Source organism: Brachycentrus maculatus, unplaced genomic scaffold (assembly GCF_059751285.1).
Source record: "Brachycentrus maculatus isolate JH-2025_06_01 unplaced genomic scaffold, ASM5975128v1 h1tg000004l, whole genome shotgun sequence".
NCBI classification, from domain to species: Eukaryota; Metazoa; Arthropoda; class Insecta; order Trichoptera; family Brachycentridae; genus Brachycentrus; species Brachycentrus maculatus.
In genome coordinates this window covers 2,079,081-2,100,497 of record NW_028280759.1, presented here as the reverse complement: position 1 = coordinate 2,100,497, position 21,417 = coordinate 2,079,081, and the positions used below count along the sequence as shown (strand labels likewise).

The 21,417-nt window shown below is 29.8% G+C and overlaps 1 protein-coding gene across 6 annotated transcripts in view; it reads right to left on the bottom strand.

Moving 5' to 3' along the window:
* LOC148313922 (protein grainyhead-like) overlaps positions 1-21,417 on the bottom strand; it is a 416,627-nt gene that overhangs the window by 109,683 nt on the left and 285,527 nt on the right. For all 6 annotated transcript variants that reach the window (XM_088276669.1, XM_088276879.1, XM_088276756.1 and 3 more), the window contains exon 3: positions 7,014-7,235. In XM_088276669.1, coding sequence (XP_088132795.1) covers positions 7,014-7,235 — 222 coding nt within the window. The remainder of the gene's footprint in view (positions 1-7,013; positions 7,236-21,417) is intronic.

The following is a 21,417-nucleotide window of genomic DNA, read 5'->3' as shown; positions in this document are numbered from 1 at the left end:
AGGTAGGTACTTGAACAACCATTAAGGAGGTAGTAAATTGTTTTATAAAATTCCTGTAAACACTCTGTAGAAGATGGCGTGGTTTTATGCCACTATCGCATTTAAGTTTTGTACTTTCATTTTTGGGTGGAACTGCATTTCATATAGTAAAAGAACAACCATTTACATTTTTGCATTTTAGTTTTATTTGACCAGTAACAGGGTTTCAAAATAGAAAAACTATACGCCAGAAAAATGGTTGTTTAATTATATATTCCACTTTCGTTGAATTCCGTATTAAATTATTATTCTAAGTTAAATGTTTATAAATAACATCGACTTGAATAGCATGTATTTAGATAAATTATGAACACACGTGTCTTTTTTTAATTCAACATGGATAAGTTTCTATTTATGTTGGAGACTGGTTTCTTTACGACAAGTAGATGTGTACAGGTATTTTGATAAATACGGACAGTTAAAACAAGTAGAATCTGTGATGTGATATTTTAATAATTAAAAATAATTAAGAGTGAGTGTAAAATTTTGGTTAATTCACCATGAGTGAAACCTAAACGAGCGAGTCTAAATACTTGTAAGGTTTAATACTCAGATATGTAGGTAAAAAGATATGCGGTAGGTACTTTACCAGATTTAAACACAATGTGTTTTCTGGGCTGAAAAGATAATGCCTCAAGTATGTAGTGTAAATGACTATTATTTTACTTCTTTTTTGTGAGAATACAAGCAAACGTTAATTTTCTTTTCCATTTCATTAGTGATCTATAGACAGTTTCGAATTGCTAATGTTTATTAAAATAAAAGTTGAAAATCAAAGTTAATGTTATTTATGCTAAATAGTAAAAAATACCTTCCTGATGGAATGGATGCTTAGATAAGATTTATCCAATTAAATGAAATTAGGTTAAATTAGGGAAGAATGTAGGTAAACAACATGTGAGTGTTTTTACCTGTAAAGATGTGTTTTATCGTGACATCAAAAAGAATCATTAAATTTATTATGATAATAGAGTAGTATACTAAGATCTTCTTCTCCTTCTTCTATGGTACATAGGGAGCTGCGTTGCATCGACGCAGTGTTACCTTGATCGTTAATTAAGCAAAAAAGGTGATCAGTCTTGCGCTTCACATCCAAGATGATATTAAATAAATATAAGATCAAAATAATTTTTTATTTTGATCTTCATAGGAATGGAACTCGGGACCTCCAGTACGGAAAATAAATGAATTAGACTAGTAGGTATAGCATATTTCAATGTCATAAACTGAAACGAAGTAATTTGGTCCTAGCATGTAGGTATGAAGCGACTAACAGCGGAGCGCAAGGAGCTTTATAGCCCGCGTTTCATATTATCTCGGTAGATACAAGACACCTATAAAATCCTACCATATTTGGGGTCTCTCGTAACAGACGACCTACAATGGTGTTTTTACTTCGGGCACTATTATTACTACGAGAGATATATCAGAGGTACATAATACAATAATAACAGCGGACAGAGAAGATCAAGGGGAGCATTCATAGTTTTATACGACGGCATGTGTATAAATAAATTTATTGCTCGCCTCCCCGGTACGGCGATTGTTAATAACAACTCGCTTTCATTGTGGTCTAGGAACTCGGATCCTTGGTAGATCGCGTGAGAGGATACAAGATAAACTATTTTTAATGCATAATTACGATTATCTCAATCAATACGCTTACAATAGGATATTAAAAGGATTGATAACCTCTTGATTACATCTGAAACTAAGGGTATTTTCAAAACTCCTTTGAAATATTAATAAAAGTTCGTTTATCTAACATTCAGGTCTACACTATAAAATCAGCATTTAAATAAAACAAAAAAACAAGATAGAATATCGAAAAAATCTTGCGTACATTTTGTCTTAGTAGAATTTCGTGATTAACAACTAGATGAACGATGAACAAAATTAGGACGTCGAAAATGTACGGAAAATAATTTACATTTAAATGCTCTATGTTTTTTGCCAAGTCGCTTGCAAAGTTTGCTTGCAATTTATTATATCATATGTTTTTTCTTCAATATCTTATCTGTATTTATTACATTAATGCCATATTATATAGATTCTTATAAAAGATGAAGGAAAGTTGATAAATCTTCATCTTTAGTTCCTTATTAATACTAATGTATAAAAATATAGGTATTTTTGCTAACCAAGAAACATATTTTGTATTGATTCGGCATTAACTTTGTGGAATGACATGTTGACTTTTTTAAAATTAAACACTTGAATATACCACTCTAACGAGTTTTATTTATATATACGATAGTTTCTTATTTAAGTTAATTAAGTTTAGTTTTAATTTGTACCAGAAGATGAAAACATCTGTAAGTTTTCGAAACTAGTCGTATATATAAATAAAACTCTTAAAAGGGGTATATTCAAGTGTTTAATTAAAAAAAATTGCCAAGAAACATGTGTATGATTTCCAAACGTACTAACATTTTTACTATGGAGGCAGATAAGAATTTGTGTACAAATACGGATTTTACGAAATATAATATGAATTTTAAATGTTGATATTCATTATATAACCGGTGCGCGGTGAGGTGTCTCAAGTCGTGTGTGGTGTTGATAAATGAGCTTTTTTATGTTCAAATCGCATGTGCTCTCCTTCTGATATGTTTCGTTTAGGCATGTCGGTACTTTATATGGCAGTAAAAAATGGACACCCGCTATCATCTTATCAAAAGTATCAAACTTACGAAACCCTAAAACCTCTTTGACCAAAATCTCCTTTCACGGAATCCTTACTTAACATGGCATGCATAATCACACCAGTCTTCAGCGTGATCTATATCCCATACAAAGCAAATGTGAATTTTGATATGGCACTTGAACAAAAAGGTTAAAATTAATTTAAAGGTGTATTTTTTTATGAGATTACAAATAATATTGAAAAAGACTCACAGCAACACCAAACCGATTTTTAACAAAAAAAATCATCATTATAATACACTAGGATATAATCAAATAGACGTGGAGCCGATAAACACACCTAAGTTTGGAGTAAGGTCCTTACAATACATTGCCTATACCCAAATTAACCAGCTACCTGACAAACATATATAAAATACAACCCATTCAAGGATCCATAATAATAATAAAAAAACTGAAAAAATACTTTATGGAAAAATATGTATTTGAGTCGGTTCTTAGTTATGTTTTCTCATTTGTTTCTTTTAAACATGCTCTAACCTTATTTTTGATATGCCTATTTACTATACACATTATTGTTTTATATTTTATAATTTGCCCTGTGTTAGTTTTTTTTTTTAATTTTTCATATTTTTTGAACTTTCTTATTTGTATTATCCTTAACCTTAATCGCATGTCCCAATTACTTTTCGGGAATATTATATAACTCAAGTATGTAATTAGTTTAGAAATAAAAAAAATATTCGCGTAGATTTGAGTGCTGTAAGGTAATAACAACATTTTTAATGTGTCCAAATACTCGTTTACAAATCTGGTTAATTAGGAGTTATTTTTCATATTATTTTTTTGACATCTCAACATCGATGAAGAAGAATACGGAAGTCTGGGCATTTACTTGGCTTACGACAGTTTGGTTTTTTGGTGATGAGCCTTTCGCTGGTTTGGAGGTTTTACGAGTCCACGCATCTCTGGCAGCACTCTACAGTTCCATCAGTCTGTCTCCTGTCATTCTTACGTCGGAGAGTCGAGAAACTTCTTCGGGCGCATGCGAGGCCCCGCTGCTATTAGCATACAAAGGTCCGATGTTTGGTACAGTCGGCCAGCCAGGGTATAACTTGGAGGCTGTCAGCCGATCCGTAAGGAATTAGTTGTGGTCTTATTTACTAGTACAATCCAGACAAGTGGACACGTACATTATATATTTATATACGAAGTGAGTGACAAACACACTTTGAAGAGAAAATAATACAGTTCGTTGGAAAAAAAAAATTTTTCAGTACCTTGTCCTTGACTTCTATATTGTATATATGTATGATGTATTGTATATTTTTTTTATTTGAACTTCTTGTATATTTTTTCCGTATAAATTTTTAATATTATAGTATTCAAATGTATTTAGGTATACGTGCTTTGTAATATAATATTGTAAGTTTATATATACCCTTATTTTTGGCATCTCAACAATTTAAAAAAAAAATACTTAGTGGAGAAACCCAGATTTGGAAACATTATTTTTATGGTGACATTAAAGTAAGTAATAAAAATATTTTATTTTTGTACAAATGTCAGACCGTGATAATTTTATTTCAATGACGTGATGATGGAATGAATATTCCGAAACCGGTAGTCATGAATAAGGGTTTATTAAACTGATATTACACAAAATTAACGATAAATGATAAGGAGAGTGTTACTTGTGAAATACTCCAAGAATGTTGACAAATTTAAAAAGTAAATATATGAAAAGAAATAATATATTATTTTATAAAATCTTGATAAAATATTTTTTTCATTAATTGATTCGGTAGTCACTTTGTGATGTTCAAACACCGTATACGTTGTTTGAAAATGATGCAGAATGCATCGAAACACGTGTCACCGTAGATTTGAAGAAATAGTGGTATTTACCAAGAAAAACATTAATTAAAAAATAATTTATTAATTATAAAAGTCGTCAGCCCTGTAAATGTACACACTTGTTCTTCTTCATCTTTGATGAGATATCAAAAAAAATAAAAAGAGTTTTTGTTAAATTAAAAATAGTATTACTTTCAATTCTTCTCTATGTTTGTGGACTGAAAACACAAACGGAGTTATCCGTGGACTACTATACGTATCTAGGTGATATTAAAATAATCTTTCTGCTTGATTTGGTTAAGAAAGAACATCGAGAGGGATGATTGAGAGCCCTGGGGGAAGGTGGTTTTGAGTCAGGGGATGCGGGGAGTGGGGATCTGCTTAGCAACCCCCCCTTGATTATTTATGTAAGATGTTATTGAGACTTTTTATGCCCCATTTGCTCATTTCTATTAAAGTTGGGTTGTTAACAATCTCCACATTTATTGTGAGCTCTTTTTTGGGGTAATATATGCAGAAAAGTGATAAAGATAGAGAGACGAATTGGGAAGTTTTTGTCAATAATGTATCATTTTAATATTCTACAATAAAAATTGTTATTAGTTTGAACAACAAGGATTTGGATACAATACCGAAAGTTTTGTTTTTATCAAAAAAATTAAGAATCCCTTAACATATAAAAATCTTTTCGTCCGCCTCCGTAGTGTAATGGTCAGCACGCTCGGCTACCGTTCTGGAGGTCCCGGGTTCGATTCCCAAGGGGGGTAAAATAAATATTAGTGATTTTTTCACTGTCATATTTATTCAATATTACCCTGGACTGGTACCTGAAGCGGAGGGCTGATCACCTTTCCTTCATGTGTAAACGATCAAGATAACACTGCGTTTATATGACGCAGTGCCCTATGCACCATTGGGGTGCGGATAAGGGTTTTATTATATGTTATATAAAAATCTAAAAACGAATTCGTTTGAAATATAAACTGCCATTAATTTTATGTAAAATTACGAAACGGTTATTTTATTTCCAAAATATATTATATTCTCTCTAACTTTTTTTCACACCCAATGATGGATAGAAAACTGTATTATTTATAAACAGTGTTATCTTGAACGTTTAATACATAAAGAAACAGCGATAGCTTCAGGTGCCATTAGTCCAGGATAAAATCAAATAAAAATTATAGTGAAAAATAAAACGTGTTAAAAACTACGCATCTAATATGTATTTTTAAAATATCAGCAATTTTCCTATTCATAAAAAAATATTTGAGGTTTGTTTGCATTTTAAAATGTAAAATTAAGCGTTCTGATTGATTATACTCGTATCCGTACTATATTAAAAAATAAATAAATACTTTTTATTATTCATTTATCCGCTCTTTACGCTTAAAATACTTTTAATTAAAAGGTTCATACTACTATTGTTCGTAAAATGATGCATTATATTATGTTGTATAAATAAATGAAAAGTTTCACATATATATTTATACTCGTATATCAAATAATATACCTATGATATTCCGGCTCTGTGTGTGCGAAAAAAATTAGAATACGAGAGCGCGTTCTGAATTCGCTACCGGGATTCCGAATTAGAATAAATGTAAATTCGGGCGCGTGATTTATTGAGTATTTAATTTAAATTTTTATTATTTGTTATTCTTAACGCGCCCTTTGTGCCGCTAAGGGTTGAAGACATCGCGATGCGTGATCATGGCCCGGGGCTAACGACGCGTGAGAGAAACTTCCCAACTTTACACGTATTCCTAGTCACAACGAATCGATTGTTCATTTCGTTTTTCTAAAGAATCGAATCGAATAAACGGTTTGAATTTCGAATAAACTTTCGTAAGTATCACTTATGAGAATGTGTCTTTACTTTGGGCAGTCCGAAATATCTCTTCGACGTTCTGTACTCCTGTCCACTCGTGTATTTTATGGAGCCAGGGGATGATATATTTAAAATTTATGCTGCCATTTCTTGGTACCATTGAATTTTATATAATAAAATAACCATTTATTTTTTTCCACGTTTATTTTATTTGACCAGTTACGACGAATCCCGGTCACTAGTCAAGTTAAACTAATAGACTAAGTAGGAAAAAATAAATATGTATTTATTACTTCATTTTACACACACACACACACACACACATTTAAATAACGATCGAATTGCCTTCATGAAAGTGACGATCAAAATAACACTGCGTCAATATGATGCAGTGCCCTATGCACCATTAGGTGCGGTTAAGGGATAGAATAATATAATACATACAGTTTTTTTTCTCAAATTAGAAGTTTACAAGGATAACTGGCAAGTTGTGAATAAGATCATCATGGATGGTAATCGGTTCGATGGATGGTTTACTTTACATTTTCTATTTTGTTTTAAACCATAGTTTGTTACCACTATTGTACTTTACAGGATAATCCAAAGCCAGTGCCATAGAGATGCTGAATGTTATACTCACGACCAGACGTCGGCAAACTTCCCGTCCTTGGTGGTGATGATCTGCTGCGCGGGCGAGGATATCGGCGGCAGCTTGTAGTAGTCGTACATCATGGGGGACTCCGACACGGGCTGGCCGCCCACCATGAGCGTGGGGGTCACCACCTCGTCCATAAGGGACTCCCGCCATTCGCGCTCCTCGAGGGAGCCGCCCCCGCCGCGCTCCGGCGGCTCGCGACGTCGTCTGAGGACAAAAACAATGAATTATTAGAGAATCCAAGATGTGAGTACACCAAGATTTATTTATTAATTGGAAATCAACAGCCATTTAGAAAAATAATATACATATACAATATAAGGAGCCGATAATGAAAATATATATATATATATATATATATATATATATATATATATATATATATATATATATATATATATATATATATATATATATATGTATAAATATATATATATATATATATATATATATATATATATATATATATATATATATATATATATATATATATATATATATATATATATGTATATATATATATATATATATATAAATATATAAATATATATATATATATATCTATATATTTAGATGGGAATTGCATTTATTATTTACCTTGCTTATTATGTAGGTACAAGGTTTATAGATCATTTAGTGGATTTTCGTTCCTTCTAGCTAATTAAATATGTTTTTATTTGAATCTGTGTTGGGAACAGGAGGGATAATCTAGTGTGGGCCCAACAGGAACCTCTCAGCATTTGCTCATTACTAGGAGGAAATCACGTAAAACTCCTCAGGAGAAGGCGGACTGTCGACTGTCATCAGCAGACCTTCCGTTCCACTAGAAGAGGGTTTGGCATTTTGTGTCCTACTTTGGTTTATGTTACCAATGTCCTACAATATTTTTATCATGTATGATACTACCTCATATTTAATATATATATAACAACAAGAAAGAGTGAAAATACTATTAAGCACAAAATAAAATGTGTTTGCCTGATGTGGCGTGTGGTGTGGTGTAAGATAAAGCTTGTCAGGGGTTTGGTCCACTCCATTTTTCTGTAAGCTCCTGAAACACGGACCATAAAAGAAGCTAAATGGAGAAAAATTGACGCTTTCGAAATGTGGTGGTGATTCGGCACTTTGTGGTAATATCTATTCATTTTTATTAAAATTTTAATTACTAAATATCACTATATCTATTTTGATACGTGTTTCGATGTATGGTGTACAATATATACATGTTAAAGTTTTTTAGTATTTTAGCAGTGTGGTTGTCAATCATGGGTAGAATGGTGAATGTTACACGTGTAATGTGATCGCTTAACCTAGCCTATGACAGATCGTAATCCCTGTAAATACCTAGTTTTCTATATTTTTCTTCATCTGTGTTGGTCATCATCGTATTTGTCTTCATCATGTCAATATAAATAACTACTAATGGAAGAAACCCATAGTTGTGAACAAAGATTTGGACAAATTAAAAAAATTGAGAAATATTTGTGTTCTCGAATATTCTGACACCATGCTATTTTCTAAGCCTAAGCGAAGCAAAAATATAAATAAATTTGTGATAGAATGGGTTTGAACCTTAAAACTATAACTCAGAATCCTCGACAATAACCACTGGACCACAACCCATTATTAAAGGTATAAATAAAAAAACATGCATTTAAATTTTATGCATGTATTCCAGTTCTATGTTTTTTTGGTAAAAAAAAACATGTATACATTTTAATCGATTTCCATAAATCCGTTTGAAGTAAAAAAAATACTATCGGGAACTTTACTGATTTATAAAACATTAATTAAATTGATTGAATACATGACGATAATCTATACCTACCTTTTAGGATCTCTTATCTAATGGTGAGACCTTCGGTAACTAATCGACCTTGACATTAGTGGAGCTATAAATATGTCTTAAAATACACCAAGCCCAAACCCACTCATCATGTGATATTTACGTAGGAATTTCGTTATGAATATTCAATGTTTTGATGATTTTTTTTACCATAATGGTGTCCCGAAAATTTCAAGGTCTCTTGGAAGACAAAATGGTAAAAACTGTTTCGCATAATAAAAAAATACAATATAAAAATACACATTTACGATCAACTAAGCAACAAGAAAAAAAATATAGTGCATGAAATCGAATTCCAATCATATTGATTAATTTTCCGCTTGATTATGCCGATTTTTTTCATTATCATCATATGATACAAACACCCCAGATTAATATTTAATTATAGCAGTAATTACTTATAAAAAAATGCATGTGTGAAAAAATATAGTCAGCTTAATAAAAAATATCTAACTTCATATTTACTTAGTCTGCAGAAAAGGGTAAAAAAATTATGATTTTACAATATTTTGAGTGTGTCCAAATCTTTGATCACAAATCTGGGTTAAAAAAAAATGGTGAAAACATTTTTTTTTGAAAATTGAAAATGGTGTTCTGAAGCGTTTCCTAGAATGTAAAATAATTCGCAATGAATCTTATATACATTTTATAAAGGTCTGCTAATTAAATAAAACTAAATTAATTCAACTATAGATGGTGCTGAGAAGTAGAGTGTAAAAAAGTATGTACTTTACACTAACACTTACCAAAAATTTAAGTAGTATGGTTGTCAATCATGGGTAAAATAAAGAATGCCACACTTGTATAAATTGATCACTTAAACCAGCCTTTTACAGTTCTTTAGCATTGTAAATCCTAGACTTCCATATCCTTCGTTATCTATGTTGAGATATCAATATAAATAATCTAATACTCTCTCATGCTGTTACAATTCTACCTAAGGCATTCCAAAAACTTGCATGGGTTTCATAGCTAATATCATGATCAATATCATTTGTATGAGGAGATGCATGAATGCGGAAGAGGCAAAAAAAATACAGATTGGCATGGCGTTATATTATGTCTACCACGGGCGTATCTTCCATACAGGCAGAAAAGCAGTGCCTATCCTAACTTACCCGCGTGACATAAAAACGCAACCAGTACCTACCCTACCTTACTAAGTAGTACCTAGCTTACCTTACTACCTACCCTAATAACTGGTACCTAGCTTACCTTAATACCCACCTCTACTGCCTATTCTAATTAATCTGTGCACGCCACTGCTGTTTTTTTACATTCGCGTTGAAGCGTGGTGGTAAGTTTTGTTTTTTCTTCATCTTCTATTATTTGTATTCCTTTTCTTGCTATGTTTTGGAGTCACCATTGGCTCTACATAGAATCGTCACAAGTTGTGATATGACATTGCACCTTCTCTCCGGCAGAAAACCTTGTCGGATATCCGGTATCCGGCTTAATTACTATCTGTTTCATCTATGATATGTATGAGTAACTATATTCTTTAACTGACAAGTATTCTTAGGAAAAATTTTCTGATTCTTACTCTCGAATTCGAAACAAGTTTCCGAATCTATCTGCATACCGCCAACGATTGAGAGATATTAATTATTAGTAAATTGGGTCGATAAAGTCAAAATTCAATACATATAACGGTTGGTGGTAGCCCAAACAAGTTCGTTAAAACATTTTCCAGTAGGTATACCATAGATTAATAGCGTGAATGGTTAATATTATCAGCCTAATTGATATTTATTTTAACAAGTAGAAGAAGATTGACGATAATTCGAGATAGAAAAATCGGAAGACCTAAATATTTTAATCATATCCGTTATAACTCGATTCATTTCCTAGTCTACAAAACTAACGTTTTAGAGGATATCTTTGATTTCCGTAATTGATTAAATACAATATATAACGTATAGTGATTACATCAAAAGTTTATATTTTATTAGAAATATATTAATGTATTATTTTTACATATTGTTATAATTTCTATTATTGACTGTTATTTTTATTGTTAAGAATACTATATATCGTTTGAAAATGAGAAGATTTGATATAATTCAATACCAGAAAGTTTATATATAATTTTTCTATTTTAAAAATTATTTTGTAAACTAATGTACAATAATATAATGTAAATTATGTTTCTTTAATTAAATATTTTAACCCTAGAACGTACTATACTACTGATACATTTGTAGAAACGCTGGCATAGAGAGGTAGTTTTAATCCATTTTAAAAATATATACATATTTTTTTTTTAATTTAGTAAAAAGATAAGTGTTTGTGTTTTTATTATTGACTTATGAAATTTAAGTACTTAAATTTTACACTATTTATGTGAGCCTAAGCGGCTCATTGTTAGAAATAGATATCAAATTGTAGTAGAGTGGGTTCAAACCGAGAAACCCTGACTTAAGAGTCTGCGACATTAACCACGGGACCACAACCCGACACCAATTTACCAAGCTTTACAATGAGAATAGTAAATACCTACACGTATGTAGGTACTGATGTTAGATTTACCAGGATAACATCGTAGAGTATTGTTTATTTTTATGATTCACGACTACCATTTTTTAAGTAATGTTTACGTTATTATAAATATCTTTCTGAGTGCCAATTATTATTTTAATAATAATTAACCCCTACGAATAGTTAATTCTAGGTGTTAAATAACCCGAAAGTCTTTTAGGCATCTTGATACCCAAATATATTACATTTATAGACTTGTTTAGATAAATTGATACGAGATTCGTATGTTAAACGCCCGTAACTACTTAAACTAAAAATATACAATATTTATGTTTTTTACTACTAGTAAATAATGGCAGATACTCGTAACATGAATAATTCTAGCTTAATCGACAAGACAGGCTTTAAGACTAATAAACATGTCAAAATTACTCCAGTTCCGATGTGGTCAAATGATTAATTGTATCAGATGCACAATTATTGTGAAATAAATAACCGAATATACCATTACTATATCCGCTTGCATATTAGACCTAGCCTCGGATTCAAAGGCCCGATGCTCTGCTGAACGAATCTAAAAAGTGAACATATTCTAACAATTACCAAAAGATTTAAGTATTTATCTGGTTAATAAAATTTAGTATCGGTAATAACTCCGAAACTATTAAATGGTAATGCTATTTAATGTTTATTTAAATCGCGTTTCCTATAAAATTAAAAAGGTGTGTTAAGATGATTTTGGAAGGTGGAGCGAATGAATAATGAAAGTTCGGCAAAACATATTCACGAAGCAATTTTTTTTTTGTTTGTAAAGATGTATCTTCATATTCTATACTGTATACTGAAACAGAGAAAGACTGATAGTATGATCGAGTACACCAAATACTTGAAAATGTACATGTGTATTGGATTAAGGGTGTGCTACGATTGTCTTAAGAAGGATGCTGACAAAAAAGGTAATTTTACTTAAGAGGTATAAACACCACAAAACGAAGTACCTACACATTCAAAACTCAACGATATTATTAAGGATGTCCTAATATTTGTTGATGGTCCATGCGAGCATAAATATAAACATTTTGTCATACCTTGTATTTGGTCAGCTATTTTGGACTTCATAAAAAGCGTGATTAGAGTTGTTATTTATCTCCTCAAACAACATCTTTAGCCCTACATAATATCACAGTAATACTTAAATCGCATGTGAAAAAATCTTGAACAATGATATTGAATTTTTCACCCTGTTTATGTCTGAGCATTCCAGGGCTTACAAACTGACATTCGGCTACCTTAAATCTTCATGCCCAGGTAAAAATTATTTATTGCGATCTATATCGATATTAATTTTCTTTTTACTGTCACAGACTGTATTTATGTAGTGTTATATTGAACAAAAAGTATATAGTGCAAGATGCTCAGATTGCCATGATTCTAGTAAATAACTACATTGATACAATATTCAGATGACTGCTTCCGAATAGTACTTATGTTGACCAATGGACTCGGCGAAAACTTATAACCATTCCATGATTCAGAAGCCATGCAAAAATTATACATAAGTTTAAACCATATATTTAGGCGGTGGCAATAGGTTGACTTATGCTACGATCTTCTCTTCTGTGCGCGTCATATCAGGTATCTTTGACGTCGACTATCACTTAAGAGTAATTGACCCTTGTCTTGGACAGCTCTAAATGGCACCTCGAAGGTACTGATCCCCGTCCAATCTCTTATATTCCTGAGCCATGAGATCCGTCTCTGTGAGATATGCTATAATAATACAGTCATATATGTAACAAAACTTAAAAAAAATAATGCTTATTTAACTAGTAACAAAAAAATGTAAAATAATTTGCTTACTTAAAAATTTGATTTGTATAAAAATCGAAGATATCTGATAATGAGTAAGATATTTTAATGATTCTCTTTGTATAAATATATAAATCCTTAGTTACGGTAAGCATCGTAAATGTTTATGACCTCATGTATATAACATGGTGAAGTATTGTATGTCCATCTTTAATATATTATATTTTAAAACGCAGTTATAACAAGGCATTTAAAATATGTCCTTAAATTTGCATACGATTATTATCTCTACATCAGTAAACTATCGATTTAAAATATCATTAAATCTGCCAATTTTATTGTTAAATATTGATTGACTTTAAAATCTGACACGCTAAATGGTTTTCGGATTTGAATTTGAGATTTTATAAAAAATAAAAAAATAAAAAAAACAAATGAACATATTTAAGATGTCGAATAAATATTCGAAATGTGTGTAATTTTATCTTTAAATGGACGGTTTATCTCCGGAGTCATACTTTAGTACCGTTTAAGACCAAATTGGTGTTTATCTGTGACCATTTTTTATACGGAACGTTAGTAAATCTCTCCGGCCCACCCATAACTTTAAGAGCGGCCCTCGGAGAACTTAACACGCCGCGAAACTATTCAATTATCCCTCCTTGTAATTAAAACTGTGTAAACCCAAAATTTATTGACTTTGAAAATTGAACATTCGTTATGGTGAGGATTCGATAAAACTGGGATAAAATACAAGAACTGTTCTATACATCGAAGGTTCATTTTTGCAAACAAAGTTTTTTTCAATATATATGTTCGTACTTACAACTGTACCTATGATTATTTTATTTCGTATCAAATAACGGGAAAAGGTAAACAAACAACATTTAAAACAATGTTGAGTTTTATATATCAACAACATTTCTAGTATACATATATATTAAATGAAGAAAAAAGTTTTATAGCCCATATCTACTCGTGAATAGATTTACATGAAGTAACTTTAAACAAAGAGTAAATCTATTAATTCACTTCACTTAAATTCGTGTAATTTATGTAATTCATGATTGAAAATTCTGGGCAAAAACACTCTCTCTATTTTCAGATTGTATTTTATCTTTCATTAAAATACTTTAATACAAGGGGCTTTAATACACTTTTTTAGTTTTTTTAAAACATTTATTTTAATTTTAAAGCACTATACATAAATATAAACCATATACATATGTATTTAGGCAGTGGCAATAGGTTGACTTATGCTATAATCTTCTCTTCTGTGCGTGTCATGTCAATGTACCACAATGCAATAAAGTCGATTGTCAATTGGAGGAGCGTTAATTAACACAAATAAAATAAATGCTCATAGTTCTTGAAACATATGCATTGAAAAACATTTCACTGTTTTTTTTAATTTAGTATATGGATCTACCCTAAACCGAACCCGGTATCCTTTATGAGCAATCTTCATTTTCTGTATGGAGAATAAATATTTCAGATCATGATGATATTGTTTAAGAATTACAAGGTGCTTAATATGTTCGTAATTTTAAGATTTGTATCATTACGAATAACATTCAAATGGAAAATACCATATTTTATATCGTGATTTGATAAAGTTTCAAACCATTTGTCTTTTTTATTGCTTTGTTTTTAACGTTTAATTCAAATCAAGCGATTTGATAACATGATGGGAAGAATATCACCTTGGATATATGGAGATTGAAAAGTTTGTATGGAGATATGATACAAATATCTTTTTAATTTATGCATTTATCAAAATACAATTCCTAAAACATGATAGGTCAAAATAGTTGCTGTTTATTAGTTACATGTGTAAGTTGAATTTACTATAAGAAGCTTAAATATGTTGAATATCATAAAAATCATATTAAGTAATTTGATATCAATTGATCCCGCAGTTATTTATGGTGATATCATTACGTTTTGAATTGAAATTTTACCCGTTAAATACCACTATTTCATATAATCTATTGTGACATGTGTATATATATAAATATATATATATATATATATATATATATATATATATATATATATATATATATATATATATATATATATATATATATATATATATATATATATATATATATATATATATATATATATATATATATATATATATATATATATATATATATATATATATATATATATATATATATATATTTATATATATATATATATATATATATATTTATATATATATATATATATATATATATATATATATATATATATATATATATATATATATATATATATATATATATATATATATATATTTATATATATAAATATATATATATATATATATATATATATATATATATATATATATATATATATATATATATATATATATATATATACATATATATATACATATATATACATATATATATATATATATATATATATATATATTATATATATATATATATATATATATATATATATATATATATATATATATATATATTTATATATATATATATATATATATATATATATATATATATATATAAACGTTATTTTATTTATTGTTTCGGTATTAACTTTGTAGTAAGACATGTTACAATGATTAAAGAAAACACTTGTTTTTTTCCACTTGAGTTTTATTATAGACTATAAGTTTCAGAAGTTAAGCTTCCATCATTCAGGTCTGTATAGTAACTAAAATATAAAATATAAAATTGTTCTAAAAATAGGTTCCTTCCCTTACTTTCCCCTCTCCTTATTTTTAGAACAATTTCATATTTTATATTTTAGTTATTATACAGACCTGAATGATGGAAGTTTAACTTCTGAAACATGTAGTCTATAATAAAACTCAAGTGGTAAAAAACAAGTGTTTTCTATAATCATTATATAAACGTTCACTTTGTGTTATACCACTTACGCAATGTGAACGATGAATGATAAGGAGAATGTTATATTACCATAACTCAAAGTTATCTATGCTTTTAATATACAAAAATAAACTGAATTTGGTTCATCATATGTTTGTGGGTCATTGTGTCGGGTTGTGATTCCGTGGTTAGTGTCGCGGACTCTTGAGTCAGAGTTTCTCGGTTCGAATTCACTCTACCACAATTTGATACCTATTTCTAATAATGAGCTGCTTTGGCTCTAAGAAATAGTATAAAATTGAAGTATTTTTGTATTTAATAAGTAAATATTAAAAACAGAAATACTTCTTTATTTAATAAAAAAATCAAATTACTCGTTTAATTTTATATATCTGGAATAATAATAATAAACCTAAATTATTTTTTCTGAACATACGCTTATCTTCTACCGTGTAAATCGAAAAATAGGCGAGTCTCTCGTTGCGAACAACAAATCGTCCCGGAAAAGGATGGTTTGTAGGATATTACCTACAAATTTTCACTCATATCATTACAACGTAACTAAGTGGAGGTAATATGATGTTTCATATGCTCAGTTTAATAAAAATAAATAAATTGCCGAGTACTTACAAGCAATGAAGGTCTGAGTACTATTTATGGGTTAGATATAATTTTAACCAGAGAGTCTATGATTTCTGATGCCGGAGATGCAATCGATACTAAAATAAGATTGAAAAAAAGCGTAATCTGCAATATCTCTTTCCAAGTCAGATTGAACTGCCTGAACAGTTTTAATAATATAATAAATATGTACTTTATTGTATAATAATCAAATAAAAACAATTTCATGATAATTTGATTGGTCAAAATGAACGGGCGCTTAATATCAAAAGGAAATTTAAGTGGTCCTCGCTATAAGGCTATAAAGCTAATCTATTTGGATGGCTTATAGAACTATTTGACCAGGTGCTTTAATATGTTGCTAAAAGTAATTCTGCATTGTTAATTCAATTGAATCGTGGTAGAAATTAATAACACTTTCAGTCGTGAATTAAAAGCGATCGAGATTAGTTCATGGTTTTATGAGAATCAATTAATGAACTACATAATTACGATTTTTTTTTTCATATGTTGCAAGTTTCAACTGTTTATAGATGAAATACAACACTCTCCTTATCATTCATCATTCATTTATTGTTTCGGCATTAACTTTGTGGTAAAACATGTTACAATGATTAAAGAAAACATTTGTTTTTTACCACTTGAGTTTTATTTATTATACAGACCTGAATGATGGAAGTTTAACTTCTGAAACATGTAGTCTTTAATAAAACTCAAGTGGTAAAAAATAAGTGTTTTCTTTAATCATTGATTCATCATTCACATTGTGTAATACCACATTTGTAAACATTTATTCGTGACTGCCGGTTTCCGAATAATCATTCCATCATCAGGTCATATAATTACGATTTGACATTTGTACAAAAATACAATTTTGAATGAGTGTTCATAAAAGTGGTATTACACAAAGTGAACGATGAATGATAAGGAGAGTGTCATATTACCATACCACAAAGTAATCAATGATTTCAATATACAAAATATTAAATTCAAGCTTAAACCATTTCCATTTTAAAATCTCAACGTGGATGAAGAAAAATATGGAAGTATGAATATTTACAGGGCTTCAGATCTATCAAATAGTGGTTTAATTGATCACTTTATACACTTATAATATTCACGATTCTACCCATGATTGATAATCACACTACTTAAATTTTTCGAACTCATCATCTCATTTTTTTCACACATCGCTTTATGTATGAATTCGCAGTGGTATATATGGTTGATTTGAGTAAATATCATTTAGAAGAGACTCTTTTATTTTTAAATATATACAAGATCCTTCGATGAATTATTTTACATTGTAAAAATAATTCCTTAGTAGAAAAACTCACACTTGTGTATTCTTGCTTTTTATATAAAGTTAATGAATGATAAGTTATATACCTTATATTCAATGCGGTGCCCTATTCACCATCTGAGCAGATGAGAGTAAAAAAAAATCTGTTTATGGGCAGCAGAGACCACTTTTTGTATGTAATTGTGTGTATTGCCGGTTTAAAAATAATTTCAAATACTAAGTCAATAATGATTTGAATTTCTTTAAAGGTTAGCAGTGACATTTATTTAATAACCCATTGAATTAATCAGTTAATGTATGTATATTAAATAATAAAAAGCAATAAAATGGTCACAAGTGGTCAAAAGGTTAGGATACGCCGGACGGTAGCCATTTTTACACTTGTGACGTAAGGATTGCCTAACTAGAAGTAAGTTGTATAATACAGTAGGCAAGTGTAGACAAATCGATTTTTTATTCAAAAAAATTACCACATAAATAAATCCACCGTAACTCAAATTTGACATGATTTTTATTTGATAACTATGTATGGCACTTATTATTTAAATTCACCAGCTAATAGACTAAGGTCTCGCGGCTAATTACAGTATACCTTCAATTTTTCCTTTTTGACCGTAAGTACGTAATTCATACGTTCGAGGCTATTTAACTTTATGTATATCTCAATTATCATTTGAGTTCAATTTTCACCAAAATACCAGCCCCAGGATAAATCATTAAATTTGAATAAATAGCTACGCATGCAAATGCGAATTATATTTTATTTCTTGTAATAAGGTTACATAATTTTATGTTACTACTTAAATACAGACGAATCACAGGTTACAACTGTAATGCGTCTCATAAAATACGGTATAATTATTTATCAATATCATAACGTATATGAAGAAGAATATGAAAGTCATTTACGATCTTTCATAGGCTGTATAAGTGATCACTTTATACACTTGTAACATTTACCATTCATACAGCGAGTTACGTAATACGCTTTTAATTTAAACTTTTACCATTATTTTCACGATGCAGTGAAATACGAGTCACCATAGCTTTCAATTTATTTGTATTTACCAAGAAAAAGCTCATCTTTATTACCACATATATGACAAATGATAAATCAATCAACGAAACTACTAAAAACAATTATTATACGTACCTACTTAATTACACACACACATACACACACACAAACACACACACACACACACACGTAATAGTGTCGTGCACTGATAATTAATTAGGGTAGGCAGTGGAGGTAGTAGTAAGGTAAGCTAGGTACTACTTACTAGGGTAAGCAGTAGAGGTAGGTATAAAGGTAAGCTGGTACTACTTAATAAGGTAGGGTAGTTACTGGTGTTTGTTTGTCCACCTCCGTAGTGTAACGGTCAGCACGCTCGGCTACCGTTCTGGAGGTGCCGCGTTCGATTCCCAGTGGGGGTCAAATAAATATAAGTGATTTTTTCACTATAATATTTATTCAATATTACCCTGGACTGGTACCAGAAGCGGAGGGCTGATCACCTTTCCTTCGTGTTAACGATCAAGATAACACCGTGTTTATATAATGCAGTGCCCTATGCACCGTTGAGGTACGGATAAGGGTTTGATGATGAGTTACTGGTTGCGTTTTTATGTGTCACGCGAGTAAGTTAGAATAGGCACTGCTTTTCTGCCTATATGTAAGGCACGCCCCTACATAAATATATGTGTATATATAAATATATATATATATATATATATATATATATATTATATATATATATAAATATATATATATATATAAATATATATATATATATATATATATATATATATATATATATATATAAATATATATATATATATATATACATAAATATATATATATATATATATATATATATATATATATATATATATATATATATATATATATATATATATATATATATATATATATATATATATTTATATATTATATTTTTTTTTTTTAATTTTTTAATTTTTTTTACAGGTAAACATATTTATGCATATATAATAAGCCGAGAATTTAAAAAATGAGAATACGAATGAGAATCTAAAAAATGCAGTTACTAAAGTTTAAGGTACCTACTAACCAGAAATTGCATTTAAATTGTAATGAAATATAATAAAGCGTCATTTTCGAGGCGTACATAATCTCATACAACCTTTCATGGTATTTCGCAATAGTGACACTGGAGATTAACCTATCAGAGCTACAATGTAACGAATACCGAAGAGATTAGATTCGAATGGAAGACACTATGTAACGAATATCGAAGAGATTAGATTCGAATGGAAGACTACATTAGTACGGCGACCGCGCACTTAGTTGCGATGTTATCTGCGAGTTTGCGTAGTCGGCAATAAATAAATTGACAGTTATCGTCCGGTTATATGTTTAATTAAAAAAAACTGTTTATTTATTAAGAGAGCAGAGGACGACTGGACATATGCTGGATAAGTAAGGATTGATAGATTTGGTTGTACTAAGACTGCATACAGAATAGCACATCTTAGGTCAGACTTAAACTCAAACCTCAGTGGATTAATATATGTATATTGACAACATTTTGAGTGTGTCCAAATACTTGTTCACAAAAAGTATTTTTAAAAGTATTTATTTCTGTTAATTAAAAAGCTTCTTTTCATCTCACCAATAGATGTCTCTGGCGAATATTTCTACAAAGTATTAATTGCCAAAAACAATATTGTTGCCGTGTTAAGGATTAGTCTTTATCCAAACAGACAGAAAACTTAACAACATTTTGAGTGTGTCCAAATACTTGTTCACAAAATCTGGATTATCTCCAATTACAGGAGTTGTTTTCATATTATTTTTGACATCTCATGTGTGTGATTATAATCCAGGATTCAGATCTCACATACTAATATAAGAGTTTCTGCTTAATAAAAAGCTTCTTTACATCTCACCAATAGATGTCTCTAGTGAAGTTCTATTGATTCAAGAACAAGGTTTCTAAATTGGTTCATATATACAGAACTTCCAAGAATTTGAGTAGTGTGGTTGTCAATTATGGGTAGAATTGGTGAATGTTACACGTGTGTAAAGTGATCACTTTAACCAGCCTATGACGGTCGTCAGCCCCGTAAATGCCCAGACTTCCATATTCTTCTTCATCTTTGATGAGATGTCAAAAAAATTTCATATGTATATTGGTTTAATATAAGGGAAACATACAGCTTTACATATGTTATATTATTTATATAAATAGTAGTATAAACATTGAAGAGATTAATGAATAAAGATTGAAAAAATCAGATATTCAAGAGAAAAAGTAAAAAGAGTACCAATGCGTACATATGGGTATCAAAGATGATGAAGGTAGTAACAAATTGATTTTTTTAGGAAAAACATCCCTTGTGATTTGATCGTCGTATTTAGCACGATGCACCTATTATACGAGTATGTACTGAATGTATAAATAAAAGTATATATCA